The sequence below is a fragment of the Schistocerca americana genome, chromosome 3 (assembly GCF_021461395.2).
Source record: "Schistocerca americana isolate TAMUIC-IGC-003095 chromosome 3, iqSchAmer2.1, whole genome shotgun sequence".
Classification (NCBI taxonomy): domain Eukaryota; kingdom Metazoa; phylum Arthropoda; class Insecta; order Orthoptera; family Acrididae; genus Schistocerca; species Schistocerca americana.
In genome coordinates this window covers 669,205,851-669,227,912 of record NC_060121.1, presented here as the reverse complement: position 1 = coordinate 669,227,912, position 22,062 = coordinate 669,205,851, and the positions used below count along the sequence as shown (strand labels likewise).

Below are 22,062 nucleotides of genomic sequence, written 5' to 3'. Positions count from 1 at the left end.
ATCACAAATAAAACATGAAGAAAATGAGTTAGTACGGTACCACAGCCAGAGTGGTTAAAATCAGAACTATGGCCTTGCACAAGCAATGTGATGTGTAAGAATCGAGATCGTTATCCGCAGTTTTCATTACATACCGGGCGATCAAAACCTTAGTATAAATTTGAAAACTGAATAAATCACGGAATAATGTAGACAGAGAGGTGCAAATTGACACACATGCTTGGAATGACATGGGGTTTTATTAGAACCGAAAAAATACAAAAGTTCAAAAATGTCCGACAGATGGCGCTTCATCTGATCAGAATAGCAATAATCAGCATAACAAAGTAAGACAAAGCAAACATTATGCTCTTTACAGGAAATGCTCAATATGTCCACCATCATTCCTCACCAATAGCTGTAGTCGAAGAATAATGTTGTGAACAGCACTGTAAAGCATGTCCGGAGTTATGGTGAGGCATTGGCGTCGGATGTTGTCTTTCAGCATCCCTAGAGATGTCGGTCGATCACGATACACTTGCGACTTCAGGTAACCCCAAAGCCAATAATCACACGGTCTGAGGTCTGGGGACCTGGGAGGCTAAGCATGAGGAAAGTGGCGGCTGAGCACATGATCATCACCAAACGACGCGTCCAAGAGATCTTCCACTCGTCTAGCAATATGGGGTGGAGCGCCATCCTGCATAAACATCGTACGTTCCAGCAGGTGTTTATCAGCCAGGCTGGGGATGATGCGATTCTGTAACATATCGGCGTACCTCTCACCCGTCACGGTAGCAGTTACAAAACCAGAATCACGCATTCCCTCGAAGAAAAAAGGCCCGATAACTGCAGATGTGATAAATCCAACCCATACCGTGACTTTCTCGTCGTGCAATGGAGTTTCCACGACAGTTCTAGGATTTTCGGTAGCCCAAATTCTGCAGTTGTGGGCGTTGACAGACCCTCGGAGCATGAAATGAGCTTCGTCGGTCCACAACACGTTACTCAATGAATCGACATCTTCCGCCATCTTTGAAACGCCCACGCCGCAAGTGCCCTTTGCTTTGCTAAATCGCCAGGTAACAGTTCATGATGCCGATGGATTTTGTACGTATAGTATCGAAGGGTACGCCTCAGTGCCAACCAAACAGTAGTGTATGGAATGCCGGTGTGACGTGCGACTGCTCGAGCGCTGACTTCCCAGTGCACAGACGAAGCCGCTACAGTCTCCATCTCTTCCTAACTGTCTCAGCAGCATTACGCCTTGTGCTCAGTCGGCCACTAAAGGGGTCTATCGTCTAAACAACCCGTGGTTTCGAACTTCGAAATCATTCTCGCCACAGCTGCATTTAGCAACGGACTTTTACCTGTTCGAATCCCCTTCCTATGGCGATAGGATCGTAACGCTGAACTAGCACGTTCCCCGTTCTGATAATACAGCTTCACTAAAAGCGCCTTTTCAGGTAACGTCAACATGCTGCGACTGCTGGCGCATCTGATTCTCTCTCTCTCTCTCTCTTACAGCTCCTTTTATACACGATTGTCACGCGCAATCACTGACGTTTTGCTGTCCAGCGTCATTTGTCGGACATTTTGTGAACTTTTTTTCCCTTCTAATAAAAACCATGTCATTCCAAGCATGTGTATCAATTTTTACCACTCTAATTACATTATTCCGTGGTTTAATAAGTTTTCAAATTTATACTGACTGTTTGATCACCCCGTATATCACGGGACTGCTGTTCGAGGTTATCTGTTGTCCTTCTACTATTGAAGAATACAATGTAATAAGAAAACTGGTGCCTAACTAAATACTAGTACTTTCTGTTTCTTATTTTTTTTACCATGGAATTTTACATTATGTTACAGGTATTTGTCATGGAGAAGACCTGTTATACTTATTTTCAAACAACACATACCTTCCAATAATTGGCGAGAGGCCCGAGAACGACATTCAGATGGTTAAAATCATGACTAAACTGTGGACGGACTTCGCAAGAACTGGGTAAGTATTCACAGGTCCTTTTTAAGAAACCCATGCTTTCCTCACTGTTTCGCTCCATCTTCCACATTTTCGCACTGCTTTTGAAAGTTCACTCGTCTCTTGTCTGTACTGGATCTTTTGATAACACTTTTGTCAATCAAGCGTAGTGAACACCATTCTACAGTAGCTGTGATAACTGATCACATCAAATGTCAAGTTACAGATTGCATATATATCGGCCGTATTAGTAGCAATTCGAAGTTAATGTTGTTGTTGTTGTTGTTGTTGTGGTCTTCAGTCCTGAGACTGGTTTGATGCAGCTCTCCATGCTACTCTATCCTGTGCAGTAATTACTGCAACCTACATCCTGCTGAATCTGCTTAGTGTATTCATCTCTTGCTCTTCCTCTACGATTTTTACCCTCCACGCTGCCCTCCAATGCTAAATTTGTGATCCCTTGATGCCTCAGAACATGTCCTACCAACCGGTCGTTTCTTCCTGTCAAGTTGTGCCACAAACTTCTCTTCTCCCCAATTCTATTTAATACCTCCTCATTAGTTATGTGATCTACCCATTTAATCTTCAGCTTCTTCTGTAGCACCACATTTCTAAAGCTTCTATTCTCTTCTTGTCTAAACCATTTATCGTCCATGTTTCACTTCCATGCATGTCTACACTCCATACAAATACTTTCAGAAACGAGTTCCTGACACTTAAATCTATACTCGATGTTAACAAATTTCTCTTCTTCAGAAACGCTTTCCTTGCCATTGCCAGTCTACATTTTATATCTTCTCTACTTCGACCATCATCAGTTATTTTTCTCTCCAAATAGCGAAACTCCTGTACTACCTTAAGTGTCTCATTTCCTGATCTTATTCCCTCAGCATCACCCGACGTAATTCAACTACATTCCATTATCGTCGTATTGCTTTTGTTGATGTTCATCTTATATCCTCCTTTCAAGACACTGTCCATTCCATTCAACTGCTCTTCCAAGTCCTTTGCTGTCTCTGACAGAATTACGATGTCATCGGCGAACCTCAAAGTTTTTGTTTCCTCTCCGTAGATTTTAATACCTACTCCGAACTTTTCTTTTGTTTCCTTTACTGCTTGCTCAATATACAGATTGAATAACATCGGGGGCAGGCTACAACCCTGTCTCACTCCCTTCCCAACCACAGCTTCCCTTTCATGCCCCTCGACTCTATAACTGCTATCTGGTTTCTGTACAAATTGTAAATAGACTTTCGCTCCCCATCTTTTACCCCTGCCACCTTTAGAGTTTGAAGTATATTCCAGTCAACATTGTCAAAAGCTTTCTCTAAGTCTACAAATGCTAGAAACGTAGGTTTGCCTTGCCTTAATTTTTCTTCTAAGATAAGTCGTAAGGTCAGTATTGCCTCTCGTGTTCCAATATTTCTACGGAATCCAAACTGATCTTCCCCGAGGTCGGCTTCTACTAGTATTTCCATTCGCCTGTAAATAATTCGTGTTGGTATTTTGCAGCTGTGACTTATTAAACTGATAGTTCGGTAATTTTCACATCTGTCAACACCTGCTTTCTTTGGGATTGGAATTATTATATTCTTCTTGAAGTCTGAGGGTATTTCGCCTGTCTCATACATCTTGCTCACCAGATGGTAGAGTTTTGTCATGACTGGCTCTCCCAACGCCGTCAGTAGTTCTAATGGATTGTTGTCTACTCCCGGGGCCGTGTTTCGATTCAGATCTTTCAGTGCTCTGTCAAACTCTTCACGCAGTATCGTATCTCCCATTTCATCTTCATCTACATACTCTTCCATTTCCATAATATTGTCCTCAAGTACATCGCCCTTGTATAAACCCTCTATATACTCCTTCCACTTTTCTGCTTCCTCTTCTTTGCTTAGAACTGGGTTTCCATCTGAGCCCTTGATATTCATAAAAGTGGTTCTCTTCTCTCCAAAGGTCTCTTTAATTTTCCTGTAGGCAGTATCTATCTTACCCCTAGTGGCATATGCCTGTACATCCTTACATTTGTCCTCGGCCATCCCTGCTTAGCCATTTTGCACTTCCTGTCGATCTCATTTTTGAGACGTTTGTATTCCTTTTTGCGTGCTTCATTTAATGCATTTTTATATTTTCTCCTTTCATCAGTTAAATTCAATATTTCTTCTGTTACCCAAGGATTTCTACTAGCCCTCGTCTTTTTACCTACTTGATCCTCTGCTGCCTTCACTACTTCATCCCTCAGAGCTACCCATTCATCTTCTACTGTACTTCTTCCTCCATTCCTGTCAATTGTTCCCTTATACTCTCCCTGAAACTCTGTAGAACCTCTGATTTAGTCAGTTTATCCAGGTACCATCTCCTTAAATTCCCACTTTTTTGTAGTTTCTTCAGTTTTAATCTACAGTTCATAACCAATAGAATGTGGTCAGAGTCCACATCTGCCCCTGGAAATGTCTTACAATTTAAAACGTGGTTCCTAAATCTCTGTCTTACCATTATATAATCTATGTGTCACCTTCTAGTATCTCCAGGGTTCTTCCATGTATACAAACTTCTTTTATGATTCTTGAACCAAGTGTTACCTATGATTAGGTAATGCTCTGTGCAAAATTCTGCCAGACGGTTTCCTCTTCCATTTCTTAGCCCCAATCCATATTCACCTACTACGTTTCCTTCTCTCCCTTTTCCTACTCTCGAATTCCAGTCACTCATGACTATTTAATTTTCGTCTCCCTTCACTACGTGAATAATTTCTTTTATCTCATCATATATTTCATCAATTTCTTCATCATCTGCAGACCTAGTTGGCACATAAACTTGTACAACTGTAGTAGGTGTGGGCCTCGTGTCTATCTTGGCCACAATAATGCGTTCACTATGCTGTTTGTAGTAGCTTACCAGCACTCCTATTTTTTTATTCATTATTAAACCTACTCTTGCATTACCCTTATTTGATTTTGTATTTATGACCCTGTATTCACCTGACCAAAAGTCTTGTTTCTCCTGCCACCGAACTTCACTAATTCCCACTATATCTAACTTCAACCTATCCATCTCCCTTTTTAAATTTTCTAACGTACCTGCCCGATTAAGGGATCTGACATTCCACGCTCCGATCCGTAGAACGCCAGTTTTCTTTCTCCTGATAACGACCTCCTCCTGAGTAGTCCCCGCCCGGAGATCCGAATGGGTGACTATTTTACCTCCGGAACATTTTACCCAAGAGGACGCCATCATCATTTAACCACACAGTAATACTGCATACCCTAGGGATAAATCACGGCTGTAGTTTCCCTTGCTTTCAGCAGTTCGCAGTACCAGCACCGCAAGGCCGTTTTGGTTAGTGTTACAAGGCCAGATCAGTCAATCATCCAGACTGTTGCCCCTGTAACTACTGAAAAGGCTACTGCCCCTCTTCAGGAACCACACGTTTGTCTGGCCTCTCAACAGATACCCCTCCGTTGTGGTTGCACCTACGGTACGGCCATCTGTATCGCTGAGGCACGCAAGCCTCCCCAGCAACGGCAAGGTGAATGGTTCATGGGGAGGGTGGTCGAAGATAATATGGCACCAAAATGTGAGAGTCCGTATTTAACATTTACAAAATAGCTTATTTACAAGAACCACAAGCCACGAGTTACGTAAATTTCAAATTTTTAAGTCGATAAAGTCACCAGCCGGCCGAAGTGGCCGTGCGGTTAAAGGCGCTGCAGTCTGGAACCGCAAGACCGCTACGGTCGCAGGTTCGAATCCTGCCTCGGGCATGGATGTTTGTGATGTCCTTAGGTTAGTTAGGTTTAACTAGTTCTAAGTTCTAGGGGACTAATGACCTCAGCAGTTGAGTCCCATAGTGCTCAGAGCCATTTGAACCATTTGATAAAGTCACCCCACAGAAACTATTTATTCTTATCAACAAACTTTGTTAGAAAGCTATGTGACAGAACAGCAACTATTGAATAGAAAGTTAACAGCACTCCACAGTCACTAAGAACTCTATCTACATCTACATTTACATCTTTATCAACATCAGCATTGCTACTCTGCAAAGCACACTTAAGTGCCTGGCTGAGGATTCGCTGAATAACCTTCTCAATAATTCTCTTTTTCTACACTCTCGAACAGCGCGAGGAATATACGAAAACCTATATCTTTTCGTGCGACCTCTCTTATTTTAGTATAATGAACTTCTCTTGCTACGTAGGGTGATCGAAATTTCGAGCAAAGATCCCGCCGCAACCAGACTCGCCTTTGTTTTAATGATGTCAACCCCAAATCACGTATCATTTCTGTGTCACTCTCTCCTTATTTCTCGATAATACAAAACGCACTGCCCTTCATCGAGTTTTTCGATGGGCTCCTTTAATCCCATCTCGTAAGGCTCCTACACCGAGCAGCGGTACTCCAAAAGTGTTCTGCCAATAAAATGCAGTTTCTGATTCGGCTTCCTCGCACCATTTTCTATGTTGTATTTCCAGTTCGAGTTGTTCGCAGTTGTAATTCCTAGATATTTAACTGAATTTACATCCTTTAGATTTGATTGATTTATTGTGTAACCGAAGTTTAACGGATTCTTTTTAACACTCATGTGTATGACTTCACACTTTTCATTATTTAGGATTAATTTCCAATTTTCGCACTATTCAGATACCCTTTCTAAATCGTTTCGCAATTAGTTTTGATCTTTTGATGACTTTCTTTAGACGATAGACGTCAAGATGATCTGCAAACAATCTAAGACGGCTGCTCAGATTGTCTCCTAAATCGTTTATATACATAACGAACAGTAATGGCCCTATAACACTGCTTTGGGGAACACCAGAAATCCCTGCTGTTTTACTCGATGACTTTCCGTTGCTTACTACTAACTGTGACCTCTCTGAAAGGAAATCACGAACTGAGACGATATTCCATAAGCACGCAGTTTTATTACAAGCCGCATGTGATGTACAGTGTCAAAACCCTTCCGGAAATGTAGAAATACGGAATAGATTTGACATTCCTTGTTAATAGCACTCAACACTTCGTGTGAGTGAAAAGCTTCTCACAAGAACGGTGTTCTCTAAATCCGTGTTGAGTATGTGCAAACAGACCGTTCTGTTAGAGGTATTTTGTAATGTGCGAAATCCTGCTGCGTATCGACGTTAATGATACAGCTTTCCAATCTTTGGATACGGATCTTGCGTCGAGGGAGCAGTTGTATATGATTATTAAGTATGGCGCTATTACGTCATCATACTCTGAAAAGAACCTAATTGGCAAACGGTCAGAACCGGGAGACATGCTTTCATTAAGGGATTTGAGACGCTTTAGTATTCCGAGGACATCTAGTTGTAAGTTACTGTTGTTGGGAGCTCTTCTTGATTTGAATCCTGGAATATTCACTTCGTCTTCTTTGGTGATGGAAATTCGGAAGGCTGTGTTTAGTAACGCTGTTTTAGCAGCACTGTTAGCGATAGTATTTCCATTGCTATCGCACAGAGAAGGCATTGATTGTGTCTTGCCGCTAGCGTACTTTACATACAGACAGAATCTCTTTAGGTTTTCTGCCAGGGTTCGTGACAAAGTCTGGTTGTGGAAACTGTTAGAAGCATCTCGCACTGAAGTCAGCGTTAAGTATCGACCTTCTGTAAAAGATCGGAAGACATGGGGATTTTGCGTTCGTTTAAATTTGGCATGTTTTTTTCGCTGTTTCTTCAGCAGTGTTCTGACCAGTTTTGTGTAGCATGGGGAATGAGCTCCGTTGTTTGTGAATTTGTTTGATATAAATCTCTAAATTGCTGTCAACACTGGTGTCCAAAATTAAAGCAACAAGCCCCTATTTCCCCGTACTGTACTGTCAACAGATGTCCGCATGATCGTATTCTGCATGTAAAATGGCATTTCGCTGAACGGAAAACCACGTTAACGATGGCGTCAGGGCACCTACCAAACGGAGCAGTGTTTGCCGGGTAGCCCCACATCCACAATCGCTATCCCGTGCACACTGTTGCCGACGGTGCAGTATGGCACTTGTGGCCCGATGGCTTAACGTGAATCATTCTGTCGTTTCTCGGATTTGGCGACAGTTTATAGAGAATGAAACTGTATCCCGAAAATCAGGGCAGGACCGACCAAGTGCGACATCAGAAAGAGAGGACCGTTATCTGGCTGTAAGGGCACGACCTTACCGCCTTGGTACTGCGCAGCGGCTGGCATCTGACCCCGCAGCATTCACTACACTTGTATGGAGACAACAGGCGTAGAGAAGGCTTCGACAGAGTGGCCTTAACTGTCGGAGACCTGCTATATGTGTGCTTCTAACGCACCTTCACTGAAGGAAACGTCTGGAGTGGAGTCGTCAACATGCCACCTGGAGCGACGAACAGTGGGCCAATATTCTTTTCACAGATGAGTCCCGACTTGGTTTGGAGAGTGATTCTCGACGGTTTCGCATCTGAACACGATTTCGACACCCGAACGTTGTGGAAAGAGACCAGTATCGAGGAGGGTCGCTAATGGTGTGGGCAGTCATTGTGTTGACCACTTCATGAAACGGTACGGATGAATCGTAAATGTTTAACTGCCGTCCGGTATCGTGACGAGGTCTTGGGATCTCATGTACTGTTGCTGCGAGGTGATGTGCGCCCAGATTTCGTACTGGTGGTCGATAGCGCTCGACTTTATAGACATCGAGTGGTTGATGTTTTCTTCGAAACAGAAGATACTGAACGCATGACGTGGTCTGCTCGCTCTCCCGATTTGAATCCCATAGAGCATGTCTGGGACGTAGTAGAGAGAGGAGTTGCACCACGTTAACATCCACCATCCACTCTACAAGATTTGCGAGCAGATTCGCAAAAAGAATGGGCATTATTGCCTCGAAATGACATTGGTGACGTCATTCACAGCATCCTCCGTTGTTGTCAGGCCTGTGTTGCTGCCAGAGGTGGTCACATCGAATAGTGAACACATTAACGAGTTGCCGCAATGTATGTACAAATCTGTTAAACTGGGAAAAACGAAGAACATTTTCGTCTGCTTTTATGTATGTTACAGTTGCTAACGGTATGTATTCTTTACATTGTTTCCACTTTGCTATCACCTGTTTATGCTGTTTTGTGCCAAAATGAATGCAAACTTGCAAAATTCCCGTTGGTTGGATTAATTTTTAATACAAGTGTATTTCTTTGAATTCTAGCCACATCTGGTCTACACTTACATTGTTAATTTGGAAGAAGTGAAGGTTTCTTTCACGAAGGCATCAAGCGAATTTTTATCTGCTTTTTTGAACAGATATTTTTCGATATTTATGGCGGATTTGGGAATTGAGGTATTCAGTCCCGCTACGACAATCCTGTGCTCACTAATCCCAGTATCCGTTTTGTTGCTCATTATTACCTCAGGATTGTTTGTTGCTAAGAGATGAAGTGTGTTTTCACAACTGTTTACGATTCTGTTCTCATGAACTAGCTATACGAAATAATTTTCAGCGAAAGCGCTTAGCGCAATATCAGTTGATATGTTATGCGTACCTATGGACTTAAACACGTATATTCGTCACCATATCAAGGGTAAAATGAAATCTCTCTCTATCACTCTATCACTCCCCCCCCCCCCCCCCCCCCCCACGCACCCACCCGCCCTCCCACCCACCCACACACCCACCCACACACACACACACACACACACACACACACACACGCACACACACACACACACACACACACACACCCGCAAACATGAGCAATAAACATAACGTTACAAGGTAGTTCAGTTAAAAAGCGACGACAACTGCATCGAATGGAACAATGCAACATCGCTTTATTTGTAGTTAATCTGACATGCTCACTCGGTGGAGGAGACGACCTACAAATTTGTTCTGTAGTATTCTTATGAAAACCGTTTATTTATTTGACAGGATCGCTATATTAATATATTAGTGGACTACTAGTTTCAGCATTACGAATTCCTATTTTCTGATTTATAAAAACAGAAAGTATGCCAACGTTACAGGCTTATAAAAGCACAGTAGGTTGTACACAAAAACTCAGTGGCGAACATTTACGTACCAAAAAAACTACCAAAAAAACCAGTCAGTTGTATTTACATCACACAATGATTTACAACACTCTGTCACAAGATCATACGATGTGTTGTAAGAAAGTACCTCTCATAAAATTCAGTTCATATGAACGGATGTAATGGAAAGTCTACATATAATAATCAGTGTACCTGATAAGTAAAACCAAATAATACCACAATAAAGTCGAGGGATGAAAATAACATGCCAGATGTCGAGCCATACTCTATGTAGAGCTCAAAATTTGTAGGCCACGGACACAGTCTTTTTTTTACATCAGTCTCCTGACTGGGTTGGTGCGATCAGACATGAATTCCGCTCCGTGCCAACTTCTTCATCCCAGAGAAGCAGCTGCAACATACGTCCTTAATTATTTGCTGGATGTATTCCAAATGCTCTTTTTCTCTACGGGTTTAAACTCTACAGCCCTCTCTAGTACCGTGGAAGTTATTCCGTGAACCCTTAAAAGATGTTCTACCATCTTCTCCCTTCTTCCTGTCAGTGTTTTCAATCTATTCCTTCCCTCGCCCATTCTGCGGGGAACCTCCTCATTCCGTACCTTCTCAATCCACCTAATTTTCAACAATTTCATGTAGCATCACATCTCAAATATTTCGATTCTCTTCTTTTTCGGTTTTCGTGCAGTCCACGTTTCACTACCTTACAATTAATTCTGTGCTCGAAAAATACATTCGCAGCAATTTTTGCCTAAAATTAAAGCCTATGCTATGTCTGATACAAGTGGGCTTCTCTTGGCCGGGAATGCGTTTTTGCCAGTGCTAGTCTGCTTCTTATGTCGTCCTTGCTCCATCCGTCTGTGGTTATTCTGCAGTTAGGTTGCAGAATTTCTTAACTTCATGTCCTTGGTGACCATCAATTCTGTTGTTAAATTTCTCGCTATTCTCATTTCTGCTACTACTCATCACTTTCGCCATTCTTCGATTTACTATCGATCCATATTCTGTACTCATTAAACTGTTTATTCCATTCAGCTGATCCTGTAATTCGTCTTCTCTTTCACTGAGCTAGCAACGTCACCAGTGAATCTTATCACTGATAGCTTTTCACCTTGAATTTTAATTCGACTCATTAACCTTTTTTTATTTCCGTCATTGCAACTTCAATGAATAGATTGAACATCAGGAGCGAAAGATTACATCTGTGTCTTAAACACTTTTTAATCTGAGCAGTTCGTTCTGGGTCTTACACTCTTATCGTTTCTTCTTGTCTCTTGTACATATCGTACATCACCCGTCTTTCCCTTTATCTTACGCTTATTTTTCTCGGAATTTAGAATATCTTGCGCTATTTGACATTGTCGAACGCTTTTTGCAGGTCGACAAATCTTATGAACGTATCGTCATTTGTCTTTACTTTTGCTTTCATTGTGAACAACAACGTGAGAATGGTCTCTTTGGTGCCTTCAAAAAAGTGATATGGATCGACATTTTACACACCGTCAATTGTCTTTTCCATCCTTGTGTATAGCATTCCTATGAGCAACATGGATGCAAGAATGACAAAGCTGATTGTGCGAAAACTTCTCGGACCTGTGACTTATTACTATCTTCAGAATTGTGTGGATGATATCTTTCCGAAAAGTCAGATAGTATATCGCCAGACTGACACATTCTACAGACCAGCGTGAATACTCGTTTTGTTGCCACTTCCCAGTGATTTTAGAAATTGATTACCTTGAATATAATCTATGCCTTCTGCCGTATTCGAGCTTACGTCTTCGAGAGCTCTTTTAAGTTCTGATTTCTAATACTGGATCCCATGCTTCTTTCCTGTCGACTCTTGTTTCTTTTTCCATCACGTCATCAGACAAGTCTTCCCCCTCATACAGGTCTTCAGTATACTCTTTCCAACTACCCACTGACTTCTCTTCATTTAACAGTGAATTCCCATTGCACTCTTAATTTTACCACCCTTTCTTTTAATTTCACCGAAGATCGTTTTGACCTTTCTATACGCTGAGTCAGTCCTTGCGACAGTAATTTCTTTCTCTATGTGTTCACATTTTTCAAGTAGCCACTTCGCCTTAGCTTCCTTGCACTTCCTGTTTATTTCATTAACAAGTGACTTGTTTTTCTGTGTTCCTGAATTCACCGATCAGCTGAAGTATTTCTTCTGTTACCCATGGTTGCTTCAGAGTTACATTTTTTGTACCTATATTTTCTTTTCCAATTTTTGTGATTGCCCCTTTTACAGATGTCCATTGCTCTTCAACTGAACTGCCTACTGAAATTTTCCTTATCGCAGTCGCTATAGCCTCAAAGAACTTCAAGCATATCTCCTCATTCCTTGGTACTTCAATGTCCTGCTGTTTTGCGCATTGTCTCTTCCTGATTAGTCTGTTAAACTTCAACCTACTCTTCATCACCTCTAAATTTTGACCTGTGTCTATATCTGCTCCTGGGTATGCCCTACAGTCCAGTATCCGATTTCGGCATCTCTGTCCGACCATGATGTAATGTAACTGAAATCTTCCTGTATCACCTGTCCTTTTCCCAGTATACCTCTTCTTCTTGCGATTCCTGAACAGAGTACTGGCTATTACTTGCTGAAATTTACAGCACAACTGAATTAGTCCTTCTCCTCTCTCAGTGCTATTACAAGGCCCATATTCTCCTGTAACCCTTCCTTCTACTCCTTCCCCTACAACCACATTCCAATCGCCCATGACCATTATACTTTCATCTCCCTTTACGTACTGAATTAGCCGTTCAATATCCTCATATACTGTATCTGTTCATCTTCTTCGGCATATATACCTGGACTATCGTTGTAGGTGTTGGTTTGCTGTCGATTATAATGAGGATATCTATCATTGGACTGTTCACAGTAGCCCACTCTCTACCACACCTTTCCATTCATAGCGAATCTTACTTCCGGTGTACCGTTTTCTGCTGCCTTTGATGTTTCCCTGTACTCGCCTGAACAGAGATTTTTGTCTTCTTTCCATTTCACTTCACTGAATAGCACTATATCTAGATACATGCCGCATAATGTCGTTTCATGCCTTAATGTCATGTTGACTACAACGGTGTGTTGAAAGATACGACCAGAAGGAAGCCCGAAAAGCATAACGTCGATTAGAAATAATGAGATAGGCCCATACGTTCGTACAACATTAAAATTAACGAATGTATTTGGCGTCAATAGAATACATGTGATATTAACAGATTACGTTATACATGAAATATAATAAAATGCCTTTAGAGGTAAACTACACAACCGATATTTACAAAGAAACAGGATTTGACCTTATTTTGTCGGTTTAGCTGCCAGCAAATTATGACGAAAGTAACAGTTGTATAACAGGAACCTGTAAAACAAGCTGCCACGTAATGTATAATTTTTATATCCTTTTAAATAAATATACGTCCGTATAACAGTACAAATAAAAATATAATTCTATTTCTTAAATTAACGTGCTATCACTGTATGAGTAAAACTGTAGTTGGTCTGCAAACCCCTAAACACCAGTTCTGAAAATACATGAGGGAAATTACCAAAGTTACACTTACCGGCCTGCTATGTTACACAGTTCGATGATACTTCTCACCTCCAGAATTAACTCAACATGAACAACACAACATTATTTAATTTGTTTAGTAATAGTGACTGTATCTGTCGTGTACCGTTGAGCTTATTAGTTACATGTATATCAGTAGCATGTATTACAAGCACTTAACTCTATACCATTATTACAAGCAATTAACTCTACTAGTACTAGTACTAGTACTAGTACTAGTCTTTAATGACCTGTAAGCATTCATGTACACGTACGCTTTTATATGGATTGGTTGTATCAAAGAGTGCTGAAGTGGAAGTGTTTGGTACAGGAACACTTTGTAAAAAATATGCGAGCTCTTAACTATATTTTACATTGGTGGGGTTTTTAAAGATATTTTCCTCTTTCAACTTTTTACGAATCATCTTGTATGACTCGTAGCTGGTGGATGATCTGTCGTCCAGTATGGGATGTAGTGATTTACTTGTATTAAATATGTTATTCAACAAACGTAAATGTGGTAAAGAAAAGCTCTTCTCAGTTTTTTTTCACATCCTGAATTAAAAAAGTCGAACTGTCTAATTCCTTTTTTGTAGTGTTATGGAAGTTTTTAATTGGGTGTTTCTTAGCTTCAACTATATTATTTTCTGCGATATTTTTTCTTATTTATATAATAGTTGTCATTAATGATGACTATCACATTGCTTTTACCTACTGTCATTACATTTGACTTGTCATCGCGAAAACTTATTTTTAATGTTATTTAGCAATCGATTTTCGTTTTAGAGAGTATGTGAAATCTTTCATTATTTAAAATTTTACTTGTTTTGATCGCGGTATTAAACGCCTGGTCTTTCTGCATTTCGGCTTCCTTAGTGACTCTTTTGGTGTCAACAACAATTTCTATTAGTTCACCTGACTGGACCTCTTTCTGTAAATTAGAGAGTAAGATTTTATTTAATAGTGTTTTCTCAGTTAAATCAACTACTCTGTCATTGAATGTAAGTCTACTGGCGCCACTATTGGTTAATGGTTGACTAGGCTCTTCAGGCAACTTTCTGAGTTTCTTATCATGTCTAGTCATAATTGGTATGCAATATCTAAGCATCCTGCTAGAAATACCTTGTTGCGTTTCATTAAACGTTCGACCTGATAACGTACTTTTCAATAGCAGTTCGATCTGTGTAGCTTTCTTCAACATCATACATCTTTATTTATAAAATTCTCGTGTTTATAATTTTTGCCATACAATTTTACTTTTACACTTTGATCATTCTTGCAATTTTGGAGGAATTACTAATGTTTACCACAGCATAGTCTTGGGTAACCTGCAAACTAAACACTTTTGGTTGAACTAGCTGAATTCTTACCTTTTTTTTGTGATGTTTAAGAAAACTATTATACGCTCCTGTAGCCCGACTAGGCACTGCACTGTATTGTTGTTAGCTAAAATGAGCAGTCGGAGAAGGAGGCGATCTACAACTTTGTGCTGTAGTCTTCTTAAGAACATTTCATTTCTTTGCTAACATCGCCATGTTTATACATTAGGCCTTCAGCCTGTGACATTAACATATTTTCTCATTTACGAAGATGGAAATTTATTTAATCAAAACTAGTAATTCACTAATGTATCAATATATAGATATTGTTAAATACATAAAAGGTTTTCATTAGAATGCTACAGTACAAATACAGGCTCGCATATAAGATAGAGTGGCGTCTATATGTAGACTAGTATTTTATGTGTCTTCTTTTAGCACTAAATTTAAGGTGCCCAAAATGTGATTCGTATATCATAAAACATCTGCAGTTTTTCAACACTAGGGCTTGACAAAATCGAAACGAGTTAGGGTTATTCAGTACACAACTGAAAGGTCTCACATAGTTAGGGTAAATGATTTCATGTCCTAAATTCGCCCCATTATGTAGTCGTTAACATCAGTGTTGCTTAAACAATTTCATTCATCTAATATTAATGAAAAATAAAGATACGTTAAATTAGTCACTCATATGAATATTTCTTTTCGAAAATTTAGTTTTTGGACTTTATGAGCACAATACATGAGATCTTTAAGTAATATCTACTTTATATTTGTTACTGAATAAACTGTAAGACAAATACGGTTTTTATTATATTCTAGCATTTATCCCTGCAGTTTCATCTCTGTATGCATTCGATTTGTATATTGAAAACACCTCTTCCTTCTCTCACTGTTTCATCTCTTACTCCCTTTGTCTGTCCACCTCATCCTCCCGCCTCCAACTGTCTATCTCCTGCTCGCCACTCTTTCTGTCTCTTCATCTCCTCCTTCCCCTGTCTTTGTAGTTTCTTCATCCCCTCTCTTTGATCTTACATTCATCCCCCCTTTGACCACATCTTCTCTGTCTCTATCTACCACTCTTCCTTTTCCACCTACGTGCTACCCCTCTGCACCCTCCACCTGCCTCATGCACCTGGCCCTTCTCCCTTCTCTCTTTTCATTTCCTCATCCCCCTTCTTCTTCTCGTCGCTTCCTTAGTCAGTCTCCAACTGTTCCAACCACACTCACCAGCATATGTAGCCCCTGCAGCACAGTTCAATAAAGCAGGCCAATGCTGCTCCCACAACATGGGTGTAATTGCTGGCAGGCTACATATCAAGAGCTTGAAAATCATTTATTTGCCCCTGATGTACAGGTTGCCCAGCGAAGCGGGTTGATTTAGCAGATCACTGTTCCTGCATAACATATCTGTCATTCATTGTAATCTGTATGCCATGTGTTGGGAAAAGTACGCTTCTGACTGCATCTGTGCTCCTTTTGTAGTTAGAAGGTTATAAATCTCACAGTGTTGCCACTCATGTGAGCTGCTGTTTCTGTACCAAATTTGACTGAAATCGATTTAGTGGTTTGGGAGGCTGAGTGTACGGTCTTCCATAACGGAAAAATTCTTGGCCGTGGCCTCTTCATGGTTACTGCAGAGAATTAATCTGCTCGGGATTAATAAATAAAATAAATACTCCATTTATTCAGGATAAACTAACTTCTCCATAGTCATATGCCTCTACTGATATATAATCATTGTAATATGCTAAGACCTGGAATTAAAATGCTATACAGAATCTGGGGGAACGCATGGATGGTCAACACTCTGTAATGAGCACTGCATCACATATCAGTGAAACACTGGAATCACTGTATTCAAGCTGAGACCTAAAAAACAGTAACAGGGATAGGACTGCAATGGTGAGGGGCAGTTGGTGCACTAAAATTTATCCACTTTAAAGTGCTCAAGTACCCATTGTCCACATACCATCGACTCCACAGATGGTATCTAGCAGTGAGTTTCACATTGGTAAGACTATGCCACAAACTTGATTTCCAGTGTCCACATACTGGCAACTGCATAGTGAGTTCTGCTTAGGTAAGATATGCCCACAGTATATTATCTATATAGCAGCACTTGTACAGCCAATGCTTCGCCGCAAGCCCATCGTTGGTAAAGTAATTGAATCAACTTCAGACCTTAGAAGTACCAGCAACTGCACAGCTGATGCACAGCAGTGAGTTTTGAATTTGTAAGATTACACAGGCCCACAGAGCATTGACATCAACTTGAGGGCTTACACATACCACCAACTGCAAAGCTTATGCTTTGCAGTGAGTTCTGCATTGGTAAGATAATGTCAAGAGCCTAAATGCCATTAACCACATCCAAACACTTGAACATCCGTTCTGACACGTCATGATAATGTGACAGATGATGAAATTCGCATGCAATACAGACTGGCACCACCACTGAGAAGATGATACAAGGCTGTGTACACTAGTATCGACACACACTTTGAACAGATCAAGAAACAATAGCAGTTCACAGGCTCTCATTGTAAGTCGTTAGTAAACGAGCTGTAATGGCCATTGAATTGGACACTATGTTAGGTCATCAGGGTGAAAATCTTTATAGAACACCAACCATTGGTGTACATGAACAAAAACAGGTGTGAGATGACCTGTTTAACACCTGAAGACACTAATGAAACATCATTAATTAAGCAAATATTCATTATTGGAAGATAAACAGTCATCTTGGTAATGGGAGCTTTCAGTGGCAATGGGATGGAGATAGCACATGCCATGGGTTCAGCATGGAGTGCCACTCATGGCAGCAAGAGGAGCCATGGAGTCAGCGCCCAGCGATGTCACAGGGTTGCTGGCGACACTGTACTGGCGTTTTCACTCACGTTTTCCAGAGTTGCTAGCAGCTCTGTAAAGTGGGTAACCAGGACATGAACGATCACGCTGTAGATGAGGCCCCAAAAGGCAACCTTCTAACTCTTCTCGAAGTGTGTGTAGACGTGCTGAGTCATGCTGTAGCTTCCCAACAAGAGAAAGGCCATCGGCATCAGAGTCTGCCTGCAGGTCACAGATGGGTAGAGGTGGCAGCAGGTCACTATGAAGTCATATGATGGGCTACTACCTTTATCCTTTGGTTCTGCCACCAGAAAGCCTGCTGGAAACAGGCATCCACACCTATCCATCAGTCTTGGCTTCGATGGCGATGCTCTGGCTCGTGGTAATAGTGTCCCCATGGAGGGGACTTGTTGCTCTGTGAAAGACTGTAGATGGCTAGACGTGCAGGAGTTAGACCAACATAGTTCCAACTGCAGGCTGAGTGGCAGCAGATTAAGTAGATGCCAGACTGATACAGGCCCCTCCTGCATGTTGATCAGCTGCAGACTGCCATACTTCTACTGGAAGAGGAGTAATATTATACATGGCTAATCTGTATGTTTTGCCATAGTGAGGTGGCAATGACATCACCTTCCCTGCATTTCTTGTCTGTTTTTGTTGCAGCTGAAACGTGACTTAATTACGGTTTCCGAAGTGAAGGTAGACATAATTAGCAGAGTCAGTGTACTGACTCGTTATTATTGGATCGAGTTACGCCTTCTTACTCCACTCAGCAGACCAACACAATGATGACATCTTCCTCTTTCTGTAATGCTATGCATTGGTGATTTGTACATGTAACACTTACGGTGTGTAGCAATTAAGTCTGTCATGTGTTTCTTTCTAGCTGGTGTTCCAATTAGCTGTTGTGTATTGACCTCCTTCGCTCAGCTCCTGCGTTTCCAAGGGAAGACTACATTTTTTACTCAATTACGTATAGCTTATTATTCTGTGACACTGCAGAAAGATTGGGAGACTGAGGCAACATTGGCTGGATACCCTTAATGTAGAACTTATGGTAGCGGGTCTCCAAACAGATCAAGCACAAGATCACGCCAAGTCAAAGGAGCTGATCCAATCCACTTTGAGACAAACCCCAGAAAGAAGAAGAAAGAAAATGAACTTGATGAGAGAACTATCAGATATTAAAGTGACAGCACATCTCTCGATGCACAGTAATTATTTGATTCCTAGTTACTGAAATCTCAACCTCAGGTGTTAGATATCACAATTTTCAGGTGTGTCAGGAATCTATGAGATAAACACATATCTTTTATGTTGCCTACATAAAATTTCAAATGATGTTACGTCTGCTGAGCTCTGAGTCCACCATTAATGACGTTCTAGAGGTCAGTCAGTCCAATGTCCTGGAGTGGTGTTGCTTGTGGACATCATGTTAAAATGAAAAAGGTGCAATCATGAATAAATATGAAGGTGTTAGTATCATCTACGAGTTTAGGAAATTGTTCGTTCCACATAATGTAGAGGTATGCCATTTCAGACATTCTTATCCACAAAGCAACGAGGCACAAAAAGTGGCACACAAATTTTTAGCAAAGATATTGAGAATAAACTAGTCTTTAGGTCAGTTTCGCTCATGATTACGTACCAAATTCTTTACAGCTTAAAATGCAGCTGGTATTTAAGAACGCAGTTGATTGAAGAATGCAGAGTTCAGAGGTTGCCTGTGATGAGTTTATCCCTGGGTGTTCCAAGAAAATGGCAGGGGTATATTCAGAGTCTTCATCTGATGAGCGTAGAAATCCATTTTCCCAGCTTTATTTTCTACAAATCATTGATGACAAAATTCCTTGTCATGAGAAAACTGTTTTTTGAGCTGATGATGCTATTGCAAGTTAACAGCTAATTCGCAGTTTTTAAATGTTAGCACGCCTTTATACATAACGACATTTATTTTCTAGTGGAAAATGTTGTACCTGGAGGGTAGTAGTAAGAATATACTGCGTTTTATGGTCGCTCTTTCAATACAGTGACCGATTTTTTTATTCATGTGGTGGAATGAGCACTAGAAACGGCCGTAACCTTTTTCTACTGTTTTTGTTATTGTGAGAAGTGAAACTGTTTTGTGAAACGTTTATGAATATCATTTAAGTCCTGTAAAATATATTAAAGTTATTCAGAGAATATATTTCATTCTTCTGTTAGTGTTTTTTGGCGAGTTTTATACATAATTTTGAAACTAAGACGGACAGTTGAACAGTTCAGCCATACTTTGTTGGTCGTGCACCATCTTATACGTAGAAACACTAGGTTTCCTGGCATAATACACTTGATATTGGCAAATGAACTGAGTTTATTTAATGTCTTAACAATTTTCCCTGTCTTGAAAATGGAAATTTCTGTTAGTTACCAATAGCTTCTGCTTCAAAATATTTTTCAATTGTAACTAGTTTTTGATATTACTTTTTCTTAATTTTAATTCACTTATTAATTATTCATGTGTAGTACTGTATAATTCAAGACACATATTATTTAACACTGCAATCACAAAATTTTCCTGACTGCGGCACTTTTAAATTTGAATAGGATTTGTGTTGTTAGGTACATAATCATGTTGCACCTTTGAACACTTTTTCACGTTTGGAGAAAACTTACTTTTCTGAAGTAACATCTGTAATTTCAGAAAAAGACTGCAGCGCACATAAATCAATGCTATAATTTCAAAATGGAATAAGAAGATGCGTTAAACTCTTATTAGGACTGACTAGAGGCGAAAGTCTGAAGTGTTCCAAGGTACAACAGTACCTCTTATATGAGAGCTAAAAGTCCTCGATCTTAATTAAATATCCTTTTTCTGTCTACAAGAATGATGAATTGCTCTACTTAGCGAAGACTTTCTACTTGTAGCAGTTCCCAAGAAGCAAAGATTGAACTAGATAAATGCGATTAGTTAGCAATGGATTAACACAACTGACTGTTTGAGTGACAAGCACGAGTTAAGAGCTATCGGTAAACTGGGTTCTTTGAAGTTTTGTCCGTTGCTGAGCTAAGTTTTAGTTACATAGGTGTAGCTGAAAAAGCAGTATCTCTTCCTTATTTTAAAATCTACCTAATTTCTTAAACATCTGAGAATTATTGACGTTTCTTCAATATCATCCGATTTACTGAATGTTTTGGTTCATATTCTGCAGAAATCCAACACCAACTGACGAGCTGGTGAATTGGCCGAGAGTGACTTCTGATGACCTGTTGGAATATCTGGATATAGGCCAGACACTACAGGTGAAGAGAGGGCTCTTCCAAGAGCGAGTAGACTTCTGGAGATCGCTGCCTCTCAGAGAAACACAGCATCAGAGCAAAGTCAGAGAGGAACTCTGATTTTAGATAAAATGGAAGCCGATTTTACACTAAAATTTTCTTGAAACAAGACTGTATACAAGAAGTTTAACGCTGTGTTTGTTATTCTCTTTTAATGTACATGTCACTGTCTTCAGAGAAATATCAAGTGCCTACAGAAAATGATAAATTTGTTAATGTCTGTTTATTCATAGGAAACACGAATTCTCTAAAGGTGACTTAATTAGACCTGATAGGCACTGTAATTATAATTATCACAGAGAATGTTCAATTATTCTTTCGAAGAAGTCAATGATTTGGATACTATTGAAACTCTCCTACAAAAGTGTATGTTTTGATATCTTGGTGTAATGATATTCTATATTAAAAATAATGAAAATTCAAGTGAATTCCACTAAGCGGATTCCGTACACTGTTTCACAGAGCGTTCAAGCTGTATAACAATAAGCTACTGGACTTTCCAACTACAAAACTACCACCAAAAGGAATAGACACCGCACAATCGTTGTCTGCATGTGTTTTTTCAAGTGATATTTATTGCAATTCATTACGCTTATGTGTTTATATTCTTTACATCACAGAACTTAAAAAATGCTCTCTTTTTAGCTTTTCATTGTAATAATACATCTGATATAAGAAATATTCTTATTTGACACAATGTATGGATTTTTAAATAATGATAACTGTTCTGAATATAATTTTAAGACTTTTTTGTGCTTTTCTGTTAGCGCTTTTTCCTTTAACAACAATTTTATTTTGAGTGAATTAGCTGTATTTTGCGCCATTGCTTCCAATTTTCATCCTTGAGTTTTGTTAGCAAATCGGGAATTCAGAGCTGAATTTCGGTAAAATTGGAGGCATTTCTTAAGAAGACTTAGTTACTATTGTGAGAAATTAATGTAGTTGAGTGGACTCTCTGTTGTTCACATTACAGCCTTACATTGTGTACGCGAAAAAAAATGGTTGAACGGCTTTGTGGTTGTCTCTGACATCGGAT

The 22,062-nt window shown here is 40.1% G+C and overlaps 1 protein-coding gene across 1 annotated transcript in view; it reads left to right on the top strand.

Annotated features, from left to right (window-relative positions):
* LOC124606302 (venom carboxylesterase-6-like) overlaps positions 1-21,775 on the top strand; it is a 328,193-nt gene extending 306,418 nt beyond the window's left edge. The window contains exons 9-10 of the mRNA XM_047138284.1: positions 1,852-1,987; positions 20,900-21,775. Of these exons, the coding sequence (XP_046994240.1) occupies positions 1,852-1,987; positions 20,900-21,086 (323 nt within the window). The 3' untranslated portion in view covers positions 21,087-21,775. The remainder of the gene's footprint in view (positions 1-1,851; positions 1,988-20,899) is intronic.
* The last annotated feature ends 287 nt before the right edge of the window (positions 21,776-22,062 follow it).